Source organism: Prionailurus viverrinus, chromosome D1 (assembly GCF_022837055.1).
Source record: "Prionailurus viverrinus isolate Anna chromosome D1, UM_Priviv_1.0, whole genome shotgun sequence".
Classification (NCBI taxonomy): Eukaryota; Metazoa; Chordata; class Mammalia; order Carnivora; family Felidae; genus Prionailurus; species Prionailurus viverrinus.
In genome coordinates, this window is record NC_062570.1 from 102,728,193 (window position 1) to 102,755,650 (window position 27,458).

The following is a 27,458-nucleotide window of genomic DNA, read 5'->3' on the forward strand; positions in this document are numbered from 1 at the left end:
CCCAGGCCCCTGGAAATTCTCCTGCAGTTTCACAGAAGAGCTGGCTTCAGACCCTTGGGCATCTTTGTGCCTCCAGAACCTAGGACAGTGCCTGATGCCCTGTAGCAGCTCAATAAACAGTAGTTGAATGAATGAATGAATGAATGAACAAATCAGTCTGCCTGACAGCCTCTCCCCCTCACCATCCTCTCCTAGTGCCTCTGCTTGCGTGTTCCAAATTCTCCATCTCACCCACCTACCCTCTCTCCCTCCCAGCCCTTCACCTTCTCCCCCCTGGCTACCCCTCTCCTTTCTGGTCATGAGTAAATAAAGGAATAAAATGCTTATGTCCTCCTGCCGTGTGCTAGGCAGCAGCAATGACTTTACTTTTTATTCTTCTTCTTTTTTTTTTTTAGCAGCAATTACTTTAAATTCTCAGAACAGCTCTCGGGGATAGAAATGATTAACTACACTTTGCAGGTGAGGAAATTGTGATTCACGGTGGTTACGGGACCTGCCCGGCGGCTGAGTGCCGGAACTGAGACTCACAGGGACCTTCTGATTCCATCTAGGGCTCTCGGCTGGGGGTGTGGAGTGTTGGGGGAGGGTGGGGAGGAAGAGGAGGCAAAGGAAGGAAGCATCAGGCCCATGTCCCAGGACCAGGAGAGTGGGTCCCGGTCTGAGGTTCCACCTCTGGGTCCAGCTGCTACACTGGGGATGCTGCACCCAGGTTCCTCTGCCCCACTCCCACGGCCACTCCCCAGGCTGGAGCACCCCCCCCCCCCGGGGGAAGCCCAAGCAAGCATACACATGCACACACACGTGCACACAGGCACACAGCAGCCCAAAGCCGTGAGAGCCACACCAGTAGTTGCCTCAGGCAGAGAGATTTTATTTTTCTATAAGATTACTCCCCAGAGAAATGTTTTCTGTTATGCCCAACGTAAATAATAGAGGGAGCCCCCTCCAAGGGCCGGGCCCTGTCGCCAAGGTCACGACAACCGTACTCTTCACCTGGAAGCTTACCTGGCACAAAGGGCTCGACACACAGAGGCCTCACAGCCAAAGAGGTCCGAACAAGTAGGTGACAAACCTCCTCCCCATCACATCACCTCCCCTTAGACCGGGTGTCTACCAAGGTCATGTGTTTCCTGCTCCGAAACTAAGAACTTCCATGGGCCTTTGCTCTGGGTCCGTCTGACAGCAATCAGCGGGGCAACGGGGCCTCTTCTCTTGTTAATCCGGGTGTCAGCTGGTCGTGAAACGTCTTTTATTTTTTTAAAGAAACAGCAATGGCCAATTAATACCGGTAGCCTGGGCAGGCAGAGCGCGCCTGGACACGGGGTCCTCCAAGGTGGGGAAAGATTAGCAAAGCGTCCTCAGCGTGAAAAGCAAGAGCTTCGGAGCTAGGCAGTCGCAGGGGACTTCCGTTCCCGCCGGCACTCCCAGTACACCATAAAGGGGTGGACAAACGTCAAGACAGTGGCCAGCACCAGCATCATGTTCACCTGGCAGGGAGAGAGGGGAGGAGTGAGGTCCAGAACTCTGAGCAGCAGCCACCACCAACAAAGAAACAGCCTCGACTTTCTCCTGAGACACTACGGTGCCCAGGTGGGTGGGGGGGGAGACTTCTTTTTCCTCTCTGCCCGGAAGAGCAGAGTCGGGGAGGGATATCGTGCCCATTTCACAGATGAAGAAACAGAGGTCTTGAGAGTGCTCAACGACCTGCTCAAGGTCACACGGGAAGTTGGGGACAGTGGCTGGAACACACGTCTTCTGAATACGGTCAGGCTCATCGGACGTCACAATCGAGGCATTCTCCTCAGTTCTGAAGTTCAGTCCCTTTTTTTTTTCTCCCAATGACTGACTTACGCTTCTGCTCTACACTTTGCTACCCTTTTTTTTTTTTTAATTTTTATTTATTTCTGAGACAGAGAGAGACAGAGCATGAGTGAGAGAGGGGCAGAGAGAGAGGGAGACACAGAATCAGAAGCAGGCTCCAGGCTCTGAGCTGTCAGCACAGAGCCCGACACAGGGCTCGAACTCACAAACCATGAGATCATGACCTGAGCCGAAGTCGGTCTCTCAACCAACTGAGCCACCCAGGAGCCCCTTGCTACCCTTTTTTAAACGAGGCTAACAGAGCTGTGCGGTGGTCGGAATATGAAATTCAAAGTCAAACGATTTCTGCTCCTTGGCTTTGTGCTTCTGAATGTCTAAGTCACGGAACCCAAATCCCTGAACTGATGTCTCCAATCTGCAGAGAAGTGAACCACCACACCAGCAGGGCTGGGCCTATGAGTACCCCTCCAGTGTGGGGACGCAGGGGTGAGGGTACAGAGCTCCCAGCCCTCGGAATAACCATGGAAGCCGATGCGTGTTGTAGTCCCAGGGCCGAGGCCAGGGCACCGTAAGCAGGAAATGTCTTTCAAGTCGTTGGTTTTCATTTGAAATGTTGTGAGCATTTTACATTCTCTGCCAGAGTACGTCTGCTTGTTTCCACACACATGAAGACTATATTCTCCCTAAATCTCTTGGCAACCCCGCAGGTGAGTCTTGTGGTTTCAGGTACCCCTGCCTTGTGGCAGGGGTCCCCTGCTACCCCAATTTGAGAAATAAGACCAAGGATACCCCCATGTGCAGAAACATTCCTAAAGGAACCATCTCAGCCAGATATGGGGCGCCCCCTGCGGGGGCCCCGCTGAGGCACCCCAATCTAGATGTCCTTGCTGGCCTAAGGCCAGGGCCACGCCCCTCCCCACAGTACTCACGTAGAGCGGGTCGTTCTGGAGGGGGCCTTTGATGAAGGTGAAAATGGGGAACTGGAGCAGAGACACAATGGCTGACAAGGCCATCACCAGCCCAAAGAGCTTCCCGAAGTGCTCCGCAGGGAAACTGGGGAGAGAGACAAACAGGGTTACCATGAGCTCCAGGAGCCCTCTTTCCAAGGAGGGGCCTGGCCGTGGTGGGCCCATGGCGGCCACTTCTCCCAAGTCCCCCAGTCCTAGGCCTGGCTTCACTCACCCACACCCAACACCCACACAGCTCTTCCCCCCTCACCTTTGCTCAAACACAGAACACGGAGGAGGTATTGTGCGGGGCCCCGGGGAAACAGCAGGGACCCAGACACAGGCTGTGCCCACAGAGGTCTCAAGGAAAAGACAGACACATGAACAGGTCAGTATTTGCTGGGTGATGGGTGCACTCTCAGAGGAAGCAGGACCAGAGTGCCAAGGGCACAAAGAAGGAAGACACTCTCTTTCTGACTCTGGGACAGTTGAACCGGAAGCGGGCCTTGGAGGGTGTACAGGTAGATAAGAGAGGCAGAGAGGAGAGCTGATATGAAGCCTCCAGTTCGCGAATGTTCTATCCCTCCCACCAGCTTCTCCCACTACCCCACCCTCTACACCTGCTCCCAGACCCTGCCTCCCTCACTGGACCAGCCCCAGGTCCATCCAGCACACTTCCCTTTGCGCCCGCACGTCCCCGGTGCTGTTACACACCCCAAGCCCACTTACGCGAGGGTGAGGAAGGCTGCGTTGCCCCCGTAGAGGAAGGAGCGGCTGATCACTTGCAGGATGAAAGTGACATACTGGAGGGGCAGGATGGGGACTGAGGCACAGAGGGCGAAGCCCAGGCACAGCAGAGACGTCAGAGCCAGAGAAGGCACCGCCGAGCGGAGGGCCACCGTCATGGCCGAGGACCCTGGTCCAAAGGAAAAAGAGGCTGCGCATGGAGGCGAGCACGGTGGAGGATGGGGAAGGGACACAAAGACGCGAGAGGAAGTTGAGCCACCGTCCCTGCCCCGCCAGCCGTCCTGGCAGAAACCTCTTCCTCCCACATGCTCATCTCCAATCCATCCCCCAGTTGCCACTCAAGTGCACCCACTGCTCTCTACCCCCACTGACTCCGCCTGGTCCATGGGTCACGTGCTCTGCCCCCTCCAAGCCACAGCCATCTATTCCGTGTGGCTCTCAGGCGATGGCAACATCAGTGCCGCAGCCACAGGACGGATGGGCAGCAGCTGACGGGGCCAGAGGAGGCGTGTCCCGGAGCCCCCTCGGAAGGGAGAGAGCTACGGGCCACGGCGCACAGTGGGCGCCTTCACCCAAGAGAGGGCGAGACAAAATATAATGTGGGTGTGCGTTACAATATCCTGTAATCATCTGCAATGGCACAATAATACTTCAGAGAATGCGGACTAGATATATATCTTCTGCATTTCTTTAAAAAGCCATAACAATAATTACCTAAAGAAAGAGGGAATGAATGGGGGTCCAGGGAACAGGAAGGGAAACGAAACTTCTTCAAATATATTGTTTCACAGCTTGGAAAAATAGAACTGTTTGCTAGTAAATGACTAAAAATACAATTAGGTGTGCCTGGGTGGCTCAGTGGGTTAAGCATCCGACTCCTGATTTCGGCTCAGGTCATGATCTCGCAGTTTGTGAGTTCAGGCCCTGTGTCAGGCTCTGGGCTGACAGCCCGGAGCCTGCTTGGGATTCTCTCTCCCCCTCTCTCTCTGCCCCTCCCCTGCTTGCATTCTCTTTCTCTCTCCCAAAATAAATCAGCTTTAAAAAAAATTAAACTAAATTAAAAGAATAGGACGAAAACAAAGCAATCGCAAAAACTCAGAAACCAATGGACATGTATATACGTCAAGATGGTGACTCTTAAAACACAGTAATTTGACTGTACATCTCTTTGGGATATATCTTAAGGAGAAGGAAGGAAGGAAGGAAGGAAGGAAGGAAGGAAAGAAGGAAGAAAAGAAGGAAGGGCAACAGTACTCAATCATTATTAATAGTACTGATATTGCGAAGCCAAGCATTATGTATAAGATATATTTTTAAAATACTATACATGTGTATACGTATACAGTGCACAGCATATAGAGAAAGTGTATACAGTATACATAAATAGCATTATTTAGGAACTATGATTTTCAGAGGAAGAGAAAAGAGACACATATAAAATCAAGAAAGTAAACTTTTTGGGGTTTTTTTTTTTTTAATGTTTATTTATTTATCTTGAGACAGAGACAGAGAGAGAACACGAGAGTGCAAGCGAAGGAGAATCCCAAGGATTCTCCCAAGAATTTAGAAATTCTCATTTCTCCCAAGAAATTAGAAATCAGAACAGAGCCGGATGCAGGGTTCGATCTAACAAATGGTGAGATTGTGGCCTGAGCCGAAATCAAGAGTCAGACGCTTAACCGACTGAGCCACCCAGGTGCCCCAAGAAAGTAAACTTGGAATTAAAATGTTACCTCTCTCCAAGGCCTCGAAGCACAGACAACCCAGGAGAACTGGAAGTTCTAGCATCCAGACTGCAGTCTCTAAATACCATTTCCCACTTAAAGGGGCCCAGGACTACTTGGGGAAATGACCGCTTCAGGTCCGGGGCAGGAAACTTACCCCGGGGACACGGATCTGAACATGTCGCTGTGTTAGGGAGTAAGACAGTCTCTAAACCCACTGGGGCTGTGTGAAAGGACACAGACTCTGACCTGATGGTTCCCAGTGGCCAAAGAAGATGGAGCGATTCGAGCATAAAGAAGAATCGTGACAGACATGGATGGAAACATGTCAAATATATTTAAATTGGTCTTTTTTTTTTTTAATGTTTATTTGTTTTTGAGAGAGGGAGAGAGGCGGAGTAGGAGCAGGGGAGGGGCAGGGAGCGAGGCAGACAGAGAATCCCAAGCAGGCTCCGCAGTGTCAGCACAGAACCCGATGCGGGGCTCGAACTCAGGAGCTGTGAGATCATGACCTGAGCCAGAGTCGGACGCTTACCCGACTGAGCCACCCCGGCGCCCCTGTCAAATATATTTAAAATGAGACTTTAAAAGAGAAATGACGTTAAGAAATAAAGTAATGAACGAAACAACGGAGAAGTGACAGCTCATCACCTCTGGAGGTTGCTAGGGCACCAAGTCAGTACTCTGAAACTGGTAAACAGAGGAAAAGCCAAGCACTTATTTCAGGGTGCAAAGCCACCAATGAGGGAAAGCTTTTCTTTCGGGAGGAACTCTAGCAAGTAAAAGCAGAAGGAAAGACAGAAATAGAAAATCTCCATTTTGCAATCCTAATAAGATAATGGATCCCGGCAGTGATCGCCAGGAGCTACTAAAATCATTAGCCAAAAGGCTGATGGGAAACTTGGTAATGGGTGCATCAGACTGGCAATGTCTGGACCCACTGATCAATCCTAACATCGTAAGAACAGACACAGCGAGTACCAGGGGCTGATAGGAACCAGAGGAAGCCCGAGGCTCCACCTCCGAAGCATGCTCCCAAAAAAATATTAAACTGCGTCTCCTCAAGCCTCCAATCTGCCTGTTTACAGGAAATACCCAATCAAAGAAACATTTTTAAATGATACCAAAGGATGCCAAATCCAATCTGGGGGAAATCTGACAGAGCAAATGACCCAGTTTCTTCAACAAATAAACAACAAGAAGAAACAAAAGGTGGGGGGAGGGGAGGGGACATACAAATGTAAAAAGATACGGAAGGCTCATCAACCAAATACACAGCGCAGACCCCGTGTGCATCCTAATTTGAACGAACCAACTGTAAAAAAAAAAAAGGCATATCTGAGGCAATTTGGGAAATCTGAACGGGACTGCATGTTAGATGGTATTAAGAAATTATTGGGTTTTGTACGTGACCATGACATGACGGTACCGTTTACATAAAAAGGGCCTTGTTTTTAGAGACCCAGACTGAAGTATTTACAGAGGAAAGGATCTGATGCCTGAGATCTATCTCAAAACACACCAGCAGGGGTAGGAGGCACAGTGCGGGGCGGGGGGGGGGGGGGGGGGGTGGGGAAGAGGGTACCTCAGAGGCCCCCTGTTCCTCGGTCTCAGCCACGCTCCTTGGCTCAGCACCGCCTGCCTGCCCCTTGTTACCTCTCCCCCTTCAGCACCTTCTCTGTGCCCTGGGTCAGCCGGACATCCCCTCTGGGATTCCCCAGATTCCCCCACTATTTTGCTAGCTCCTTCACCACCCTGACCTCAGCGTATTCCTGGGCTGCTCTCCCAGGGCCCTCCTCTTCCTCTCCTCACTTCTTGCTCGTCCTTCAGGCCTCAGCTCAGAAGCCACTTCCTCCAGGAAGCCTTCCCTGACATCATCCGCAACCTCACCCAGCACAGGCTTTGTGCCTGTGTGTCCCCATCGCCCCCACCCCGGGAGCTGACTGCATGGATGGCAACGCCTGATCACCTGCCCTTCTCCATTCTCTATGCGGAGAACAGCTTGAGAACAAGGGCATCCCTGTCCCGTCCGCCGTGGAATCTGGAACTATGGCTTGCACATAATTCACACTCTGTGACTAGTGGATAGATGAATATGGATGGATGCAAGCAGAGAAGGATTAAGAACAAAAGAGAAGGGGACTCTGGCCGCACATGAAGATTCCTCCTCTTCCGGGTTCTCCAGGCCTCACCTGTGCTTTTCGCTTCCTTCTGGTACTTCTGCTTGAGCCGGTCCATGAGCAGGCCATTCCAGGGGGCACACAGCACTCCGAAGAACTGAGTGATGGCGAAGGCGTTTGTGTAGGCGCTGACTGCAGAGGGCAGACAGGGGGTGGCTGGTAAGAAACTTCCAGCACTGCCTTACGGGGGAGGACTCTCCCCACCTGCCTTTGCCCTGCCTGTCCCTCCTCCCCAGACCCCTGCTCAGACCTTCCTCCAGACCACATAGCCCCACCGAGCTCAGTATGCCCCCCCCCACCCCACCTCAAGGTTCCAAGTCCCCGGCAGGGACACAGAGGCGGGCTGCACCATCACCCCACCCCCAGCCCTACCACGTACCTAGCGCCCTGTCACCCTTGGCCAGGCTGGTGAGCAGAGAGTTAAGGGTGCCGATGAAGAGGTAATGCCACAGCTGTATCACAGACAGCCACACCAGGTGCCAGGCGAAGCGCTGAGAGAGAACATAGCTCCAGAAAGAGCGGGGCTCCTGCTGCTTCCCTGGTCCCAGCGCCTCTGATGGAGAGGAAGGATCTGGGCATAAATTACATACAAAGTAGGGGAGTGGGATGGGCAGGAGTGTAGGGGCCTCACGGGGCAGCCTCAGGAGTGAGCTCACCTTCTCTTGGCTTCCAGGCCTCATCTGGCGTGTTCTCCGAGCTGCCAGTAAACAGCACGTCCCCACCCCTATACCTTTGTTATCCCGGCCCCACCACCGTGAATGACCCACCCACGTCCCCCCTCCGTCTGCTGAAACCCCATCTGTCTTTCGCAGCTCGGATCCAATGACACTTCTTGCACCAATACTCTCCCAGCCAGGACGGGGAAGAGAAAGACAAGGAGAACAGAACGTTCGCTGGAGACGAGGTGAGGGTTAGTAGGCGGACAGCCACTGTCTCAGTAGCAACTCACGCCCCTTCCCTTGCTTTCAGTACCAGAATCCCGAGTCTGTTCTGGAAATCGTCCCCTGCCTGAGTCCTCGTGGTCCGGGCGGGGCTGTGAATGACGTGTCCTGTTCCTCACCCAGGGTTGACCAATTCGATCGCTCTCCCTGGCGAGGCCGACTGGCTGTGATTTTAGTCCCCAGGGATCCCCAGGGGCATCCTGGTTCTCCTCTTCCCGGGGCCTGGCAAGTTCACGTTCCCCTTAATTTTGTGAGCTTTCCCAGAATCCTGTTCTTGCTTCTACCTTGTCGGCAGTGCTTTGGGATGTTTGTAACCGAAGCCCAAAAACAGAGGAAGGAAGGGAGGCGGCAAGGGGATGAGAGAGGGCGAAGGGGGAAGGGGGGGTTGGGCAGGACATCTACAGGCAACTGGACAAAAACAAGGCAGACTCAGGGACTGAGGGGTGGGAGGAGGGGAAGGCAAATGACCTGGGGGTTGGGAGGACGTCTAATGAGACTAGGAAAGAGAAGAGGGGCAGAAAGAGAAAGCACAGAGGTCTACGCCCTTCCATGGACCCTCTGTAAAAGGGAGGTGAGGTGGGGTGGAGAAGAACCCCCACATCCTCTTCTGGATGGACCGTTCCTTTTTTTTTTTATTTTTTTAATGTTTATTTATTTTTGAGAGAGAGAGAGAGAGAGAGAGAGAGAGAGAGAGAGAGAGAGAATGAACGGGGAGGGGCAAAAAGAGAGGGAGACACAGAATCTGAAGCAAGATCCAGGCTCTGAGCCGTCAGCACAGAGGCTGACTCAGGAGTCGAACTCACGAATCGTGAGATCATGACCTGAGCCGAAGTCAGACGCATAACCGACTGAGCCACCCAGGTGCTCCTGGACAGACCTTCCGTGACTCTGAGTCCCCGGGGCAGCTCTGGAGGCAGAGCACCAGGTCGGCCGCGGGGCTGAACCCGCAGGACTCACCTTCCTTTGCTGGAAGGGACTCCTTGGACTGCAGCTCCAGCTTTTCAGACTCTGCCGTTTTCTTCTCTTCCTCCCTGGCGTCGTTCCCAGAGCACAGGCTATGGACACAGAAGCCCCCAGCCCAACCCCAGGACTGAGAGCTGAGCCTGAGATTCAGGCTGCAGGGACTCCCAAACTTCACTGCACAGGCCACAGCCCAGACCAGTCACAGCAGAATGTCTGGGCACAGGAGTCAGGCTTCCGTAACTTTTTTACATGTTTATTTTTTATTCATTTTTGAGAGAGAGCGTGAGTGGGGCAGGGGCAGACAGGGAGGGAGACAAAGGATCCGCAGCAGGCTCCCAGATGACAGCAGAGCCCAACATGGGGCTCGAACTCACGAACCGTGAGATCATGACCTGAGCTGAAATCAAAAGTCGGACGCTTAACCGACAGAGCCACCCAGGTGCCCCAGGCTTCCTTTATCAAACCATATCATTGTCATTATCATTATCATTATCAAACCTTTATCATTATCAAACCATAATATAATTCTATTATGCAGCAAAGTTTGGGAACCACTGGAAGTGTGGGTAAAGTGGGCGAGGCCTGGGTTCAAATCCCAGTTCTGCCTCCTCCCAGCTATGGAAACTTGGCTCAGACTTAGCCCTCCTGAGCCTCATTTTTCTCACTTGGAAAGCGGAGATAAGGATATCTATCTGAGAGGATTATCATTCAGTGAAATCAGAGGGCACAAGGGGCGTGGCAAATAGTAAATGAGCACCAATGAATGCCCCCCCCCCACTACCTGTGGTGCTTACTGGAAAAATGGTCACATTTCTGCACCTGCTCTGCTCTCTAACCTTTACAATGGGACTTTGCGGCTCTGTTTCTGCAGCCCCTGTATCAGGGCTGGCCCTGTGACCTGCTTCCACCGAGGGAATGCAACAGAAGTGATATTGGGCCAATTCCAAGAAACCCTGTGCATGTCTGCACTGTTTCTTGGAACCCCGGAACTAGCCTAATGGAGGATGAGAGCCACGTGACCCAGACATCTTTGTCACCTTGAATGACTGCCAGACAAACCCCATATGAGGGAGGCCATCTTCACTAGCCAGCCCCCAGCTAGCCCAGCAGATGACCGGAGGCATAAGTGAGCCTGTCAACACCATCCAGGCCTGTCTCTGATTAGTAGAACTAGCCAGCGACCCACAGACTCATGAAAAATAAGAAATGCTTAATGTTACTGAGTTTTGGAATAGTTTGTTACACAGCAATAGCTAGCTGATACACCCCCAGTCTAGTCCTCCTGTCCTGTGACAGGAGGTCACATCTGTCCCACCCCTGGCTTCCTGCCGCAGGTCAGGTGAAAGGTTCTGGCCCACGATCACCAGAGCACAGTCCTTACCCGTAGCTGTAGTTCAAGGGCACCGGATAGGGGATGTGCCCTCGGGGCATCAGGAGGAAAGTACGCCCAACATGCCAGGCACTGAAGACGGAAAGGAAGATGAAGGAGGCCTTGAGGCTGATGCCTTGTTCATAAAGGAGCTGCAGAAGGAGAAGGGGAAAAGTCAGCATAACACCCATATTCGTGGCCATCTTAGTTATAACATCCAAAAGGTCGAAGCAAACCATTTGCAGAGAAGTAGGTAAACGAACTGTGGCACATACGTACAACGGGACCTTATTCACCCTTAAAGAGGAGGGAGGTTCTGACACGCGCTACAACATGGGTGAACTTGAGAACGCTCTCCTACGTGAAATAAGCTAGGCACAAAGGATAAATACTGCATGATTCCACGTGCATGAGGTACCTAGAGCAGTTCAATGCACAGAAACAGAAAACAGAAGTGCCGTGGCCTGGGGCTGGGGCAGGAGGGGGTACAGGAAGTCATTGTTTAACAGGTACAGAGTTTCTGTTTTACAAAGTTGAAAGGAGTCCTGGAGAGGGACGGTGGTCACGGTTGCACAACAGTGTGAATGACCTCAATGCCACTAAACTGCACACTTAAAAATGGTAAAGATGGTAAATTTTATGTGATGTGTATTTTAGCCCACAAAAAAAGTCAGTGTAAGAAGCACGGGCTGGAGCCCCAGCCTGTCACCAGCTCTTGCCTTCCACCCTGAACGCTGATCAAAGACGCCTGACCCACACACAGGCTCACCCTCACCCCATGGCTCAACCAGCAGGGGAGCCACCACATCACCCGTCACCACGGCCTTGTAGAGTCTCCTAATGTGGCCTCTCAGAGACCTGCCAGCCTACTGCTTTTTTATCTTATTTAACAGCAGCCAAGTCCTTTCTCTCAAACAAAACTTTACACAAAAATTCAATTTATGAGACACATCGGCGGGAAGAACCCAGTCATCCTCCCCCTCGTTCTCCTTGGTGACCGACATAATATCAAAGAGAACCCCTCAGTGTTCCTCAACACCCAGTTTGAAAACCGTTGATGTAGCCCAATGTCCTCCTTTCACAGGGGGTGGAAGTGAGGTCCAGAGAGGTGCAATGAACTGCTCTAGGTCAGAGGAAGCGGCAGCAAGGTCAGATCAAATGGAGAACTCAGCTCCTGCTCTGTCATTCTCTCTCCTTCCACCTCTAAGGAGGGAAGAGAGAAAGGAAGGCACACCCAGGGGAAGGAGGGAGAACCAGGAACGTGACTCTTATACCAGGGGTAGAGAGGCCTGGGTAAGTGCCCCTGGGGCTCAGTCTCTGGGTGCCCCTCCAAGCCAAGGCACTCATGGGACTAAGCTAGTCTCATGTCTAGTAGTGACTCCCAGAGCTCCTCTTCTCTTTCCCGATGGCCCATGGGCTGTGCCAGCTGCCTCTGGCCTAACACAAAGCCCGGAGGGAAGTCCCAGGTTGGGCAGCTTCGAGTGTCAAAGACCCACACTCTTTCATTCCTTCCACTCAGCCATCCTTAGTGTCCTCCAGCTGGTTGCCTCTTAATCACAGCATAGCTGCCACAGCTCCAGCTATCACATCCTGCCATCACAACATTCAAAGAGAAAAAGTGGGAAGGGGGGCCAAGGAAAAAGGCTTTCTGTCTGCTCCGCTCTCACCTTCCATCAGGGAGGGGAAATGTCCCCTAAACTCTTCCAGGATATACACCCTTCATCTCATTAACAAGGACTGGATAATATGACCACCTCTACCCATCACCAGCAAGGGGGACAGGGATTGCACAATTGGCTTAGATCAATGAGGGTTCATCCTCTGGGTTGGCACCTCACTGCCCAGATAGAATTGTTAGTAAGGAAGAAGGTGGAGTGGCTGCTGGGTGAGCCACTGATAACACTGGGAACGGCCCCTCCCCTACCCCCTGAGCCTCCAAATCAGCCTGTAGGAGAGCTGGAGAGGCCTCTGTGTCTGCCCCCACTGCTCCCACCAGCTACCTCTCACCTTTTTTGTCCAAATCAGAAGCTCACAGGTGCAAACACCCCACTCCAAAGGGCTCCCAGCCTCGGCCTAGCACCAGCCGGGGCACATCATAGCCTCTCCCCAAAACTCCTAGGTAGGCATAAAGAGCCTAATCACTACCAGGTGAGGCTCTAGCAGCAGACAGGTCCGGGCTCAAGTTCAAGAGTCACGTTTACTGGCTGCAGGAGGGTCGAAGGAAAGAAATCATGCAAAGTTCACAAGACAAGTGCCTGGCACGTGTAAGTGTTCCATAAATGTTGCTAACGGATATTTTTTACCTTAATGATGAGGAAGACAGCCGAGGAGGAGTCAAATGCTCCATTGTAGAGGGTGATGATGGTCGAGCGGTGTTTACCAAATAGGTTCCCAACCTAGAGAACACATGAATCACGTATTTGTCCGTGAAACAGTATTTCCTGTGCACCCAGCATGCACCAGGCCCTTACTCTACCCAGACCCATCTCCATCCCAGGAGCCGCTGCCCTGGCTTGAGCCAACCCCACAGGAGGTAGCCAATGCGGAAAAGCGCTTGTCCCTCCCTCCACCCTCCCCAACCTCCCGCCAGGTGCCTGGCATTAGGGCAGGCTCACACCTGCAGGTTGGTGATCAGGAACAAGATTCCTCCGACAGTGAGCATGGGCATGGCCAGGAAGAGCAGGAAGGCCGAGTCTGGAACAAAGACACAGGTGGGGGTCATGTCACAGTGCAACCCAAACATGGGGCCCCAGACTCTGGCTCCCACCTGCTCTAAATTCCCAACAATCCTGGGGTCAGGGCCCCAATGGCAGCCAGCCTTCTAGCATCCTCTGAGAATCTTAAGATAGTGGTCAGGGCTCCCCCAAATGTCCCTGCAGAGGGACCCTGTGGAGGTCTCCTGAGCCACTTCTTCCCCACAGAAGGTGGTCCTCGGTCTGTAGCAGACCTGCACGCCTACAGGCAGAGGCAAGACTCAAAGCGAAGCCACTGTTCCCTTCCCTCATTAAGCCACAACAGCCCCTCTCTTTATGGTTGATATTGCTGGGGAGAGAAGCCTGGATTCGGCCCCCAAGGCCAGCCTCTAATTTACTGCATGACTTTGAGCTGGATTCCGAATCTGTGACTCAGTCACCTTATCTGCTAAATGGGAATAACCGTCTTTGCTCTTCCTATCTTACGGGGTGCTGTGAAATCCGAGCATGAAATGGCCACGGACTGTGTTTCCCTGGTTCATTAAACTTGGAGCACTTGGCCAGCACAACCAAGACACCAGGAAAGAGCACTTCCCCCTACAAGTCTTCGCAAGGTGTCTCTCTCCAGCCTCAGTTTTCTCCTCTACACAATGGGAGAAGAGGAGAATGAACCCGACTGAAATTCCCAGACCGTGGAAATTTTCTATGTCCGTAAACCGGTAAAATTTGAGACAAAAACTTTTAACTACGATAGAGTTGTTGACTTTTGCCCTACTAAGTAAGGGTATTTTCAAAAAGAACCACCTTCCATACTATCCTTTTGTTTTAAAAAGAGAACACATGAGCCTGGGTGGCTCGGTCGGTTAAGTGTCTGACTTCAGCTCAGGTCGTGATCTCAAGGTCTATGAGTTCGAGCCCCTCATCAGGCTCTGGGCTGACAGCTCACAGCCTGGAGCCTGCTTTGGATTCTGTGTCTCCCTCTCCCTCCGCCCCTCCCCCACCCGCACTCTGTCTCTCTCTCTCTCTATCTCAAAAGTAAATAAACATTTAAAAAAATAATAAAATAAAAAGAGAACACATTAACACGGACAAGATGAAGGACAGAATCTTTCAAATAAATTCTTCTCTCTGAAGCAATCCCTCCATTGTCCTTATTTTTTTGCATTCTCAGTAGACTAGACTGGTTTCATAGACTGGCAATCACTCCCTCAAAGATTCTTTCAAGCTCAAAGTCTGTGGATCTCTGATAATTGTGGGGGTCAGTGTTTCCTACCCATCAGCTTCCCATCTACCAAGCGCCCCTGACCTTGTGTCCCTCCCACCCATCTGATAGCACTCACCTGCAGAGATGAAGGCTATGGTGAGGGTGGCACTGGTATAGAGAGATCTGAAACATACAATGGGAGATGGAAAATGATGTCAAGAAAAGACAGAGAAGATAGAGCCAAGGTCCTCCCACTTGGGGTCCCAACAGCCAATCCCTTGGAGAAAGGGATTAGGGCCTGGTCTACAAAGCAAAACTTTGAGTTCGAATTCCTCCTTGCTGTGTGATCTTGGGTAAGGCACTGCCCTTCTCTGGGCCTCTGGAGCCTTTTCTATATAAGGAAATGAATGGACTCTCCTAGAAATTCTAGGGCACTGTGATTTCAGGACGACCCACAATCCCAAGGTTATGGGGATCTCTTAGCAGTTTGGGGGTCTTGCAAGGCATGGGGTAAGAGAAGCCATGCCTAAGTGTGATGTTTTGATTTACAATAGGAAATACACATTTGGTCCTTGTCCCCAGTGCCTGACACAGGGCTCCTAAAACACCTGTAAATTCTTCAGGGATAAGAGCATGAAGAGCATCTTTGTTCTAATCAGGTGACTCTGGGTCGGCTCCTGGATGGCTCCAGGTGGGGGGCTGGTCACCAGAAAGACCAAGCCAGAATTAGAAACTTGGTATTTTTAGCCCTGCCCCCCACTTCTGCAAAAGGTGGAAAGGGTCTGGAAATGATGAATAGGGCTGGAAATGATTAATAATTAATCAAGCCTATGTGAGGAGACCTTCTGGGCTGGTATAGACAACCACAGGCTGAGGGGATGTCACAGCCCAGACTTCACCAGAACAAAAGTTCCTGTGCTCAGGACTGTCCCAGACCTCACCCTACATATCTATTCATCTGGCTGTTTATCTGTATCCTTTATCATGTCCTTTAATAAACTGGTAAACATAAGTAAATGTTTCCTTGGGTTCTGCTAGCTATTCTAGAAAATAATCCAGTCCAAGGGAAAGGCAGTCATGGGAACGTCTGATTTGTAGCCAAGTGAGACCAAAGTTGCGGGTGAGTTGGGGACCTACCACCTGTGATCGGCATCTGAAGTTGGGGGGCAGACTCATGGGACCCAGCCCTTAAACTGGGGGATCTGAGGCTCCAGGTAGATGGTGTCAGAGCTGAGTTACATAGTAGGACACCCAGCTGGTGTCACAGAATTGCATGGTTTGGGAAACCCCACACACGTGTGGTGACGGAACGTGTCAAGAGGGCGGCGTTCTGTTGAAAGTCGAGGAGCAATGCAGGAGGCGATATGTAAGATTTTCCAAACAGTTGGTGTCAGTGAAGCGGGAGTTGCTAGAACAGCCCAGGCTCAAAGAAACATGTGCGTCCAGAAAGAGAAAGGACGAAAGCATGGGGGATGAAGAGCCCCTGGCTCCTGGGTTGTGGAGCAGTGGCTGCAGTATAATCAGTCACTAAAGGGAAAAGTTACCAACCGAATTCAGAAATAGAGCCAACTCCTGGGGAGCGGGTTCACCAAAGTGCAAAGTAATAAGCCAAAGCTGAAACGTACAAGCTCTTGGTTACCGGGATCCGTGATAGCAAAGACGAAATTAAAAGAGTGCCGGCTCAGATCCTCATGCTAGACCGAGGTCAGATTTGGGGCACTCTGAGCTTCGGCCATTAGCCTCCAAGTCACCCCCAAGGGAAAAATTATGCAGGAGCAACAGAAAGTTCCTCTAAGACCTCTGGTCCCCAAGAAGGTAGTCCGTGTGGGAGGAGGCAAAGCCACGGACCTGATGGTGGCGGGGAGGAGTGGCATGGTGCAAAGGAGTTGCTACATTTTGTGGGTAGGTACCTCAGCTTCCTGGGGATCCTTTACTGAAATGGGCTGGGTCAGTGACTGACCTGGGGGCTGTGTCCTGGGTTTTGAATGCAGCAGACTGGAAGTGCACGGGTCTGGGTTGATGCAGGACCCAGTAGCTTGTTATGGAACAATCCACACACACAGGAGGTTATTCCTGAGGGCACAGCCAGCCCGGTGGACTGGATAGAAACCACTGTAAGGTGGTGTCCCCCTACAAATGGAACAGTCCAGACGGGGCAGCTGATCCCCTTTGTGTGCAAGCTGTGCGGGAGTGGCTTGATGGTGACCTGTGCCCAGATCTCAGAGGTAAATGCTGTGGTGAAGGGGGCCCCTTTCGTGTGGGCACCCCATAAAAACCTATTGCTGCAAAAGGACAAACAACAGTTTGGAAAGGCTTATTGAATCGCTGGCTCAGCTTCCCCTCCTGGGTCTTATAGATGCTAATAAATATATCAGGTCAATTAACAGAAGAATGGGGAAAGGGGGAGGAGAGGATCAAGAGACTGGTCTTAGAAGAGTAGAAATTTTTTAACAGTTATTAAGGAATAAGGTGAGGAAAGCAAATCCCAATGGGGGTGGAACAGAGAGGAAACAGAGGAGAGTCATGAGGTCATCCCCAGAGGGTGGAAATCTTCAGAGGGTTATAGAGATGTGCAATAAAGGAAATGGACATTTGACAAGGTTAAAAGGTGTTAATACAACACTGCCTAAGGCGGGGGGCAGGGAGCCAAAGGGACCCCTGATGGCTCCCAGCATTAAAGTGCCTGCACACAAGTCCGTTCCATTCATCCCCATTTACAAAAATGTTAAAAGCCAGAAGACAGGGGCACCTGGGTGGCTCAGTCGGTTAAGCGTCCAACTTTGGCTCAGGTCACGATCTCACGGTTCATGGGTTCCAGCCCCGTGTCAGGGTCTGTGCTGACAGCTCTCAGAGCCTGGAGCCTGCTTCAGATTCTGTGTCTCCCTCTCTCTCTCTGCCCCTCCTCTGCTCTCTCTCTCTCTCTCTCTCAAAAACAAACATTAAGGGGCATAAAAACGCTATGAAAGTTGGGCTGTTTAAACAAGCGTTCTGTAAAGAGGTTGTGTCTACCTCACCTGATGTCTTATGAGAATGCATACTCTGCCTGGCCGGGAACCCTTCCCCTATCTGATGTGGGAAAGCAGCTGCTGACAAAGTCCTAAGGAGGCTCCGGGTAGGAAGGGAAGGGTTGATGGAAGAAAGGGTAAATGTTCATAGGAGACCCAGCACGTTGGGACAGGCTTTGTGAGAATGCTGGCCTCTCCTTTACCTGAACTGTATTATGGGGGTGGCCGCTGTGTGTGTCCAGGCAGGAACACGTCTAGCCCTGTGGACGGGAAGGCGTGCGAATCTGCCCTTCGTGTTAACGGAGCATGTTAAATGGGAGCCAGTGAGACTGCCTGAGCCCAGACGGTGTGGAATAGGAGGTGGAGTACTGGTAGAAGACAAATGCTCTGTGCCATGACCTTACAGGGAGCGTAAACTGGGACTCATGGCAAAAGTCTGCGGTTACCTCCCAGCGACAATGACTGGCATCTCGGACGAGGGAATTTCCGTTTGAGGGGCATCTATTGTCTTGCTCTCAGACATTAACTGAATCCACACAGATAACTGAAGTACATCAAATGATCTTAAAACAGGAAATACCCACAATGTCTAGCATGATGTCGGAGAAATGCTCTAATGGGGACAGCAATGCCCAGAAGAATTCCATACTAAAAATAGCAATGGTTAAACAGGATCGTGTTACCTGGGGTCGGCACGGAGGAGACACCACGGACAGGGAGCCTCTTTTCCCCTAAGGCGGACTCTGGAACCATGTGGGGAACAGATGGAGTCTACCGTCCCCTTGGACGGTGCCCTCAAAAGAACTCTCAATTAACCAACAAAGAGCGACTTGGCTGTGTTCCAAGATGAATGGACAGCATCCTATTTGGAAGGCCCGCACTCTGATCCAAAAAGGTACAGACAGATCAGCTCAGGGGGCTCAATGAACTGCATGCTGCTGTCCTAGCAGAGAGGAAAGACATCTACAATGGAAAAGGCCCCGACCTTCGGGTTCTTACTGACCCAGTGGCCTGGCCATAGGGTCACGTAGGAGGACACTGGAAACCTGGCCATACAGGGCACAGCCCTATGGAAATCCCTACGGCATCTGAGGGGTGCACTAAGATAAGAGAACAGGCTTTATGTGAAGGGGTTGTCTCTCTTTCACCCGACTGTCTTTTTTTTTTTTTAAATGTTTTTATTTATTTTTGAGACAGAGAGAGACAGAGCATGAATGGGGGAGGGGCAGAGAGAGAGGGAGACACAGAATCTGAAACAGGCTCCAGGCTCTGAGCCGTCAGCACAGAGCCCGACGCGGGGCTCGAACTCACGGACCATGAGATTGTGACCTGAGCTGAAGTCGGACGCTTAACCGACTGAGCCACCCAGGCGCCCCTCACCCGACTGTCTTAAGGGGGGTGGATGCTACGTCTGAACGGGGACCGTTTCCCCTAGCTAGCACGGTGGCTAGGGGAATTCTCCCTCCCTCACACAGTGGCCACAGGGCCAGGACTGCCACGGCAAGGGCTGGAAGCAGGGATGATTCCTAAGCAAGAAACTATGTTTTTCACCGTCATGTTAGAATTCCTAAGGGCCTGGTGGGGCAGACCTGCTGTCCCTCTATCTGCCAAATTTGGGACTGACGGTGAATGCCACCACACTGCCTGGTGGGAAAGACAGCCCGCTGGTTCTGTCCCTGTGTAACCTTGCCCTGTCTGAAAGGGGGTGGGGTGAGAGGGAGGCACTTGCTGGACGGGTGCTTCTGCCTGTGATCCAGATCCACACGGTGGTCAAACCGAACACCCCTTGCAAAGGTGGAAGTGTCAGGGTATGGATGGAGAAAGGGAAAGGTAGCCGGTAAGGGGATGAATAAGCTGGCTCTGTGACGAGGGAAATCCAGTGTTACACGAACGCTTCGAAAGCGGCTCAGGGCAAGAGGGCATGTTGCCTTAGCTCAATGATACCAGACGCCTGAAGGGTAAAGGTATATAATGCCGAGACCACGCCTGCTTTTGGAACCTGACAAGATCAAATGGAAGCCTGTGCATAAGTGGCCCTGAGAGACACTTTCAGATGCTACAACGAGGGCCTGGGTAGTTATTCATGACTGAATGTGTTTCGGATAATGTGCCGGTATCTTTTGACCTTTATGATCGTTTCTGCTACAAGGGACCCACGTTCAAAGACCAGGAGTGCACTGTGGCATTGTGGTTTATCATAAGAAATACATTATTTGGTCTTTGTCCCGGATCCCTGACACAGGGCTCCTAAAACCCTTGTAAACTCGATGACAAGGGCACTAGGAACATTTTTTCTTCCAATGGGGTGACTCCAGGAGGCTCCCGCACAGCTCCTAAATGGGCACTGGTCACTGGAAAGACTGAGCCATGACTAGAAGTTTGGGAGTCTTCAGCTGCCCTCACTCTACTTCTCTAGAGAGGGGAGGGGGCCTGGAAACGGTTAATACTCGATCAAGCCTACATGAAGAAACCTCCATAAAATCCCGATAGGATGGGGCTCAGAGTGCTTCCGAACCTGTATCTTTCATCTGTATCCTTTATCTGATCCTTTAATAAACTGCTAGAACATAAGTGTTTCCCTGAGTCCTGTGCGCTGTTCTAGCAAATAATCCAGCCCAGGAGGGAGAAGGTCACGGGAACCTCCGATTTGGGGCCAAGTCGGACCAAAGCTGGGGGTAACCTGAGGGGCCTGCTCCTTGCAATCGGCATGTGAAATGGGGGGCGGTCTTGTGGGACCCGGCCCTGAACCTGCAGGATCTGACGCTTTCTCCAGGTGGATAGCGTCAGGGCCGGCCTAAATGGTAGGACACCAGCTGACGTCACAGAATTGCTTCGTGTGGGGGAAAAACCCCATATACTTGGTGACCTGATGTGTCCGAAGTAAGTGTTCTATGTGAAAGCAAAAGGGAAACGCAGGAAGGACAGAGTTTTTCCGAACATCCGAAGGCCAGAGGGGAGGGAGGGGACAAAGGAAAGGGTGGGAAGGAGACAGGGAGCCAAGGACCAAAACAGACTGAGATAAAGTCTTTCTATAGACAAAGTCTTAAAGAGCAGGAACTGGCTTTATCAGGCAGCCCTGCAGTCCCTCCATCTGATGGCTCATTTCCCACGCATGTGCCAGGAGGCACCTGCTCTGGGTCCTATCAAGGCCTCAGCAGGCCACTGCTTATCGCTGAAGCTGGCCAGCTGCAGTGCCACCCTGTACGGGCGAGGCGAGGTCCCTTACCCTCCGTGAAACCCCCACGGTCTCCCCTCCAATCAGGGGGTCGGGCACTCCCACCACTGGGGATACCCAGGAGACCTTACTAAGTGTCTGGGGAGTGACAGGGGTAGATGGTGAGGAGGATGACAATGAAGCCTGGGGGACCTGGATGTGAGGTCTTATTGGACATATAGACAAGGATCCCTGGGGTGAAGGCAGAGTGACCATTTTAGGTTCCGTGATGTTAACCCAGGCACCAGGCCAGCCCTCACTGGAAGTGGGCCCGGGCTCCTGCTCAACTTGAATTTACATTCACATGGAACGGAGGAAGAACAGGGCAGAGGAAAGGGAAGTAGGGGTGCAGGGAAGAGGGTGGATCCACACAGAGTCCACATCCTGGGCTATTTCTGACAGCTGCCAGGACGGGGCCGGGCAGCGCGGCCCAATTGCCTGACTGGGTCCCCCTCCAGGCGAGGCCGCTCCCGGAAGAATTCCTCTTGCCTATGTCTGCCCAGGCCGGGCCTTTGGCACTTACATGGCTATGAGGCGAGCCACGGTGGTCTTGAACCTGTCAAAGATGTAGCCGGCAGGGAATGTCATGAAGTTGTTCATGAAGGACCCCAGGGTGAAGATAAGTGAGAACCTCTCATCCTGGGCTTTGCAGTCTGGAGGAGAGAAAGGGAGATCTCAGGGAGTTGACATGTGACAGCCCCTAATTACCCCTTGGGGGCTGGTACTTCCCTCCCCAGGTACCTCTTAGACCAAGGTCAGGGAGTTGGTGGGGAGGCGCACACTCCTTTCTGCTCAGCACAGAGAGGCTGGCGGTGTGGGCAGGGGGTGGGGTCCCTCCTGCCCCTTCCTACTGCCTGGAAACCAGACTCTGCCTCCCTAAGGATGTCCCTTACCAGGCTGCGCCGTGAAGTTGCCCGTGGCCCCGGCATCTGGTTCACACAGCTCGTCAAAGTAATGCTCTGCTTTGAAGACGTACACCAGTGATGCCCAGCCGAAGAGGACGCCTGCAAAGCCGAGGCATTCCAGCAGCCCTGTCAGCAGGGTGGCCACTCGGAGACACAGACCCTGGCCTTGCATGGCCTGAGCTGAAACCGGTCCCCAAATCTCACGGGGGGCCTCCCGCGCTGACCACAGGAGCTTCGAGGGCTGGCCTTCTGAGCACTTGGAAAATTCCTCTGGCAAGCCCTTCTGTTCAAGGAGGCTGTGGTTCTGGCTGTTTCGGGCCTGAGCAAAAAACCGGCAGTGGGAGACTGTCCGGATCCTGTAAAATAAGGCAGAGGCTGCTTGGCTCCCGGGGGGGGGACTTGGGGGAAAGGTAGAGGTGGAAGGAGGGTTCCCCGGAGGGGTGGGGAGAGAGGCCAGTTGTTAGAAACAGCTGCAAAAAAGCCTCTCTGCCCCACATTGGCAGCACGTGGGGAAGGAGGAACTGAGCCCAGGTCTGGGGACCGTCCACAGAAATAGTAACAGCGGCAATTCCAGAGGGGGGGGGGGGTGACACTTCGTATATGTCCTCACAAAGTCTCGAACAACCTGGCAAAGTTAGCGTTTTGTTTTCTTCAGTTTACTGACAAGGGAATAACAGGTCCAGGGGATGTTGTCAACTTGCCCAAGGTCACGTGGGCTAGTTAGTCACAGCACAAGCCAGTGGAAAGCCTAAAATATCGCACTCCAGCGGGACCTTCCCTGACCCGGGCTAGGACTCCTCCTGCCTCTCCGCGTGTCACCCTCTGCCGCGTGTCACTCTCTGCCCAAAGGGAGCCCCGGGGGACCCGGGACCCTTGCGCACCCGCACCCCCACCGGCACCCCCTCCGGCACCCCCTCCGGCACCTGCACCTCCCTCCCAAGCTCCCTGAGAAGGCACCGCAGGGGTCCGCGGCCTCCGCTCCCCCCCCTACCCCCCCCCACCCCCGTCCCTCCCTCGCCGCGTGGCCCCAGCGCCCTACCCGGCAGGCCGCCTCGCTGGGACTCCCCTGCCACCCCGCGCCCTTCGGCTTTTGGATTCGCGCCTCTCGCCCGCCCCTCCCAGCCCCGCCCTCACCCCCACCCCCCACCCCCCCCCCCTTGCTCCAGTCCGGAAGGGCCCTGACCAGCGGGGGGCGGTGTCTGGGGAGGTCCACCCACCACCCCCCTCTCTGTCACTTCCTTTCTCCCTTGCTCACAGTTTTGGCCCTTGGATCTCCAGTCCGTTATCTCCCACCAGCCCCAGCGGTGTGTGTTTTCCTCTCTCTATCCTCTTCAGCCGTCTGGCCCCTTTGCCCGTCCGCCCCATCCCTAACCAAATTAGTTTCAAAACGGTTGCTCGCGCAAGCAGACCCACGGAAAGGAGCACAAACACCCCGCGCACATGGAGGAGACAGCTACTGGCAGACACACGGACGCACACAGACCCCCTATTCCAGGCCCTTTAGCTTGACCACTTGGGTGGGCACAGAACACATTTCCGCCCTTTTGCCCACTCGCTCAAACCTCTGTCCTGATCTCAGGCTCCCAGGGCTGCCGACAAATCCCCAGCACAGAGGCAGAGAGCCAAGGACCCGGGGCTGAACTGTTTTCCAGAACCCATCTCACCCCACCCCCCCACTCCCGTGGGGTGCCCTTGCCTTTTCACCCCCAAGGACCCCTTTGATTACTTCCTGCCTCACCCCCAGCCCAGGTTCTGAAAGATTGTACTCGCCAGACTGCATTATTAAGTATTCATTCATTGCTCCATTTTTTATTAATCAAAGACATATATAATTGCCCATTGGAGCTTGTGATCAGCATGAGAAAGGCAGCTGAGCCAGCTGTGGGGCTATCATTCCGGCCCAGAGCAAGTGGGCTGACAGCTTCCTTGACCTGTGTGGCCGTTTCCCCAGTAAAAGCTGTATTTGCCGGGAGAGCATCTTGCGTATTCCATGCAGTCTGCAGACCCCCACGCCCAGCCTTCTGGATTCCCCCTGAGGCCAGGGACTCGAGCTATTCCAAGCCCACACTTCTTTTTGATGAGACAGAAATAAGAGATTAGAAGAGTGGACAGCCCGGACCAGAGAGTATTTTCCAGATCTCCACCAAAGCACAAAGAATAAAGAAAGTGTGCCCACCAAAGTGACTGCCTGCATGGGTCAGGGGCACTCACCCCAGGTCCTATACCCAGGTACTCACCACAGCGCCGGGGAAGCTCTTGGCTGCCCTACCTGGAAGGTGAGGACCGCACTACCTTAATTACAATATTTGTCACCAAAGAAATATGAGATACGTTTATGAAATCCTTGCAGGTATGGTAGGCCATCGCCAGACTGCAGATGGCACTGGGTTCTCCAGTTTCCCGAAACGTAAACGGCCAGAGAAGCAGCTTTGAGGGGGACTTCGAAGGAATCTGACCAAGGTCGGGTCACCCTACAAAGTCTCAGTGTCTGCCCGACCCCCAAACCTGTGCTCGTAACCCTCCCAGTCTTAACATCGGATATTCGGACATTAGAGAAAACAAATCTTGTCTTAAAAAATTCACTGATGGAAACAACCATAAGGAAATCTAGCCGCCCGGGGACAAACAGGCCTTAAGATGTCAGATTTTTCTATCTTACTGCAAGACACAAAGACACTGAAATTAATTCAAGCCCTCTCTCCTGCTCTGGCTTACATTTTGGTCTCCTGAGGACCTGGGGGGATCAGTGAGTGTGGGAATAGCAAGGGAGGAAGAGAAAAAAGTCAAAGCAAAGAGAGAGATTTTAAAATGTAAATCTGCAGAAGCAGGTCCGAAAGGCCCAGCTCATGGGCTGTCTATGCATCCAGGACTGGAGCTCGGGACTTGGCACAGGTCACTGGGGCTTCGTCCTCCTTATCGTGTTATCTCGGGGGGGGGGGGGGGGGCGGGGGAGGGGCTCCCCTTGTCCCCACCCTACACTGCCTCAATGTCTGTAGGAGGCACTGCCTCTAGTCATGCGACAGACTTGCTGAAATTGTTGGGACAGAATATTAGAATGTTCTCTGAAGCGTTCCCATTTTATCTGGTTCGAGTTCCAGCAGCTAGCTGAGGCAGATGCCATTCCCATCACTTGCTGCCTCGCTCCGATGAGGATTGATGTGTAACATCAGAGAGAGGACTGATTATAACAAGGTCTGACGGGGCGCCCGACGTCTTCATTCCTTTGCTCTTTACTTCCTTCCTTCCCCTTCACCCTGCGTCTCTTTTTATTGATTGATTCCCTCAACCAATAGACGGGGTGCACTAGGCTTCGTGGCCGGGCTGGGATTCAGAGAGAAGAGATTCAGCGCCTTCCCTCAAGGAACTCATTCTTTAGTTAGGGAGTCAGACCATGAAACCCAGGCAGAAGCCAGCCCAGCACATCCAAAGGCGTGGAGCCTTGACAGAGGGAGAACATTCAGGAACGAGCTAGAGCAGAGACTGGCCATGGTAGTGGCTCAAAGCCGGAGCAGCCAGCTAAGTGAAGGCATTTGGACTTGGGCCCATGTCAGTCACGTCCTATTGATCCTACCCCTTAATACACCTCCTATCCATCCTTGACCGCTGTCCTGCTCAGACGCTCATCATCTCTCACCCGGACGTTACCTCCTTCCAGACCCACACCGTTCCGCTGCAGCAGTTGATTTCCACGGTCCCCAGTTGGTGACACTACTTAACTGCTCAAAACCGCTCAGAGGCTAGAGTTCCAGTCAGCCAACTGGTGAGGGCCAGTCCAGGCCCTGGGACACCAGCCATGGGACATTACTGCATCGGAGGGAAGAGGCAAGCACTGAACTGGATCTCTTGCCTCCCATACAAGTACCGGTGCTGGGGGGCTTTTCCCTCCCATGATCATGTCTGGATATCCAGGGTCCACCCTGTGGATGTTTTTGTCGCAAGGGGGTGTGTGTATTTAGATCGGGGAAGAATGGTTTGGCAAACAAGGCAGTTCGGATGAGCTGCACCAAGCCATCCTTGGGCACAAGCAAGTGGCCGGTCTTCAGCAGGGCCACCTTCCAGTGCAGGCCCCCCACCCCTTGCCCCCCAACCCCCCCCCCCCCAACTCCTTACCCTACCTCCACCCCAGCACTGAGCTCTTTCCTCAAACCTCCTCCAGATAACCTCAGCCAGGACCCGCCATCCACACCCTGTTGTCACTTTCCGGGCAAGGTGAACCCACTCTTTCCTGCCCCTCGTCCCCTCCTAAGTTTTGATATGTGGAGACACCGCGAGCCATTCGTGAGCCATTCGTATAAAGGGCTTTGCTTTCTGATCAGCCAAACGATCAAACAAACAAAACAAAACACAAACTTCTTTGTCCTTTCAGGATCCGGTCTCCTGTAAATCAAAATGTTTGGTTTTCCCGGCTGGGGTCTTGAATGAGCTTATTTTGGAAGTCAAAAGATAAGCAAACATTTTCTCTTTCATTTCAACTGAGGAGAAGATGCGAATCATCTTAGGCAATATCAAAACAAAACCAAATTCCCACACTGATATTGGGCCACTTAGTGATCTTACTGATTCCTCTGAGTTCAGTTTCCTTGTGTATGAAATTGGAAGCAGGCTGTTGGACGGATTCAAGATAACGTAAGGAAATCACCCAACTCGTACCCTAGCTAACAAATAGCAACTAGGGGCACCTGGCTGGCTCGGTTGGATGAGCACACGACGCTTGATTTCAAGGTCATGAGTTCGAGCCCCATGTTGGGTGTAGAGATTACTTAAAATAAACAAATAAAACATGATGAATAGCAGCTATTGTTGTCACCAAAAATGATTTAATTACTGAAGAGCAAAGAGGAAATCATGAAATCATTTTGACGAGGATTGCAAAGTGCTCCTAACCTAAAAGAGAAATAAATAAGGAAGAAAAAAAAAAACCCAAAATACTGTATAATGGGTGAGTTTGGCCATTTGTCCCAGAAGCCCTACCCCAGAGAACTGATCTCTAGGCAGCGTCCAGATAAATGCACATCAGTGTCAGCCGGGTGTCCTGCCCCGCTTGGCCGGGCTTGTCCAAGCAGGGGCTTGGTTGATTACACTCTGAGCTGCAGGAAGGAAGTCTATTCAGTGAACCAGAGTAAACAGGGAGGGGAAGGAGTCTTACTGGTGACCTTTCAGGGTATCTCCCACTGCCTTCAGAACAGCTCCGACAAGGGTGGGGAGCTTCTTGGGTGAAGCCCTGAATGAAGACGAGTCCTCCTTGCTCTGGGAAGACCTTTCTGTAACCGAGGGTGAATCCTAAAGCCACCCAAGAGGCACCCGGGAGAGGGGGCTGCCCCAGCCTGTCAGGTCAGCCCCTCATCCCTGGTGGATGCTGGAGTCAGAAGCCATTGCCACCAGATCAGCCTCCCTTCCACCATGCAGAGAACAGGGAGCTTCTGAGCCAGTCCCTGTGATAGAAACGGGAGCCCTGGGCCCCACTGCACTCAGCCCTGAAAGCCTCCGGATGCTCCACTCAGCTCTAATTCCACGCTCATGAAGCAATCGTGTATTGGTAACTCGACTTCGGTATAGACTTTGGTAGAAACAGAGTGCCGTGGGTGCACTGACAACCTCTGCATCTCCGAGGCTAAGGACCGGGCTGGGGAATGCTGTTGACACCAAGGGCTGCCCCCCCCCAAAAGAGTAAATATCAATAGTACCCAATGTTCACTGAGCACTGACCACCTTGAGGCACTATTCTAAGTGCCTCGTACTTATTCT

At 52.5% G+C, this 27,458-nt stretch overlaps 1 protein-coding gene across 2 annotated transcripts; it reads right to left on the reverse strand.

Moving 5' to 3' along the window:
- Window positions 1-850: 850 nt before the first annotated feature.
- SLC43A3 (solute carrier family 43 member 3) lies at window positions 851-22,817 on the reverse strand. 2 transcript variants are annotated; one of them, XM_047823721.1, is made up of 13 exons: window positions 22,753-22,817; window positions 21,702-22,069; window positions 21,332-21,461; window positions 14,726-14,772; window positions 13,310-13,386; window positions 12,996-13,088; window positions 10,705-10,844; window positions 9,318-9,415; window positions 7,799-7,972; window positions 7,432-7,551; window positions 3,498-3,684; window positions 2,751-2,874; window positions 851-1,487 (listed from the first exon to the last, which is right to left on the reverse strand). In XM_047823721.1, exons 2-13 carry the CDS (start codon window positions 21,883-21,885, stop codon window positions 1,386-1,388), a joined length of 1,476 nt encoding a protein of 491 aa, XP_047679677.1. In that variant the 5' UTR covers window positions 21,886-22,069; window positions 22,753-22,817; the 3' UTR covers window positions 851-1,385. The 2 variants fall into 2 exon arrangements, with proteins under 2 accessions (XP_047679677.1, XP_047679676.1); XM_047823720.1 differs by having other exon boundaries at window positions 7,799-7,990.
- Window positions 22,818-27,458: the final 4,641 nt, after the last annotated feature.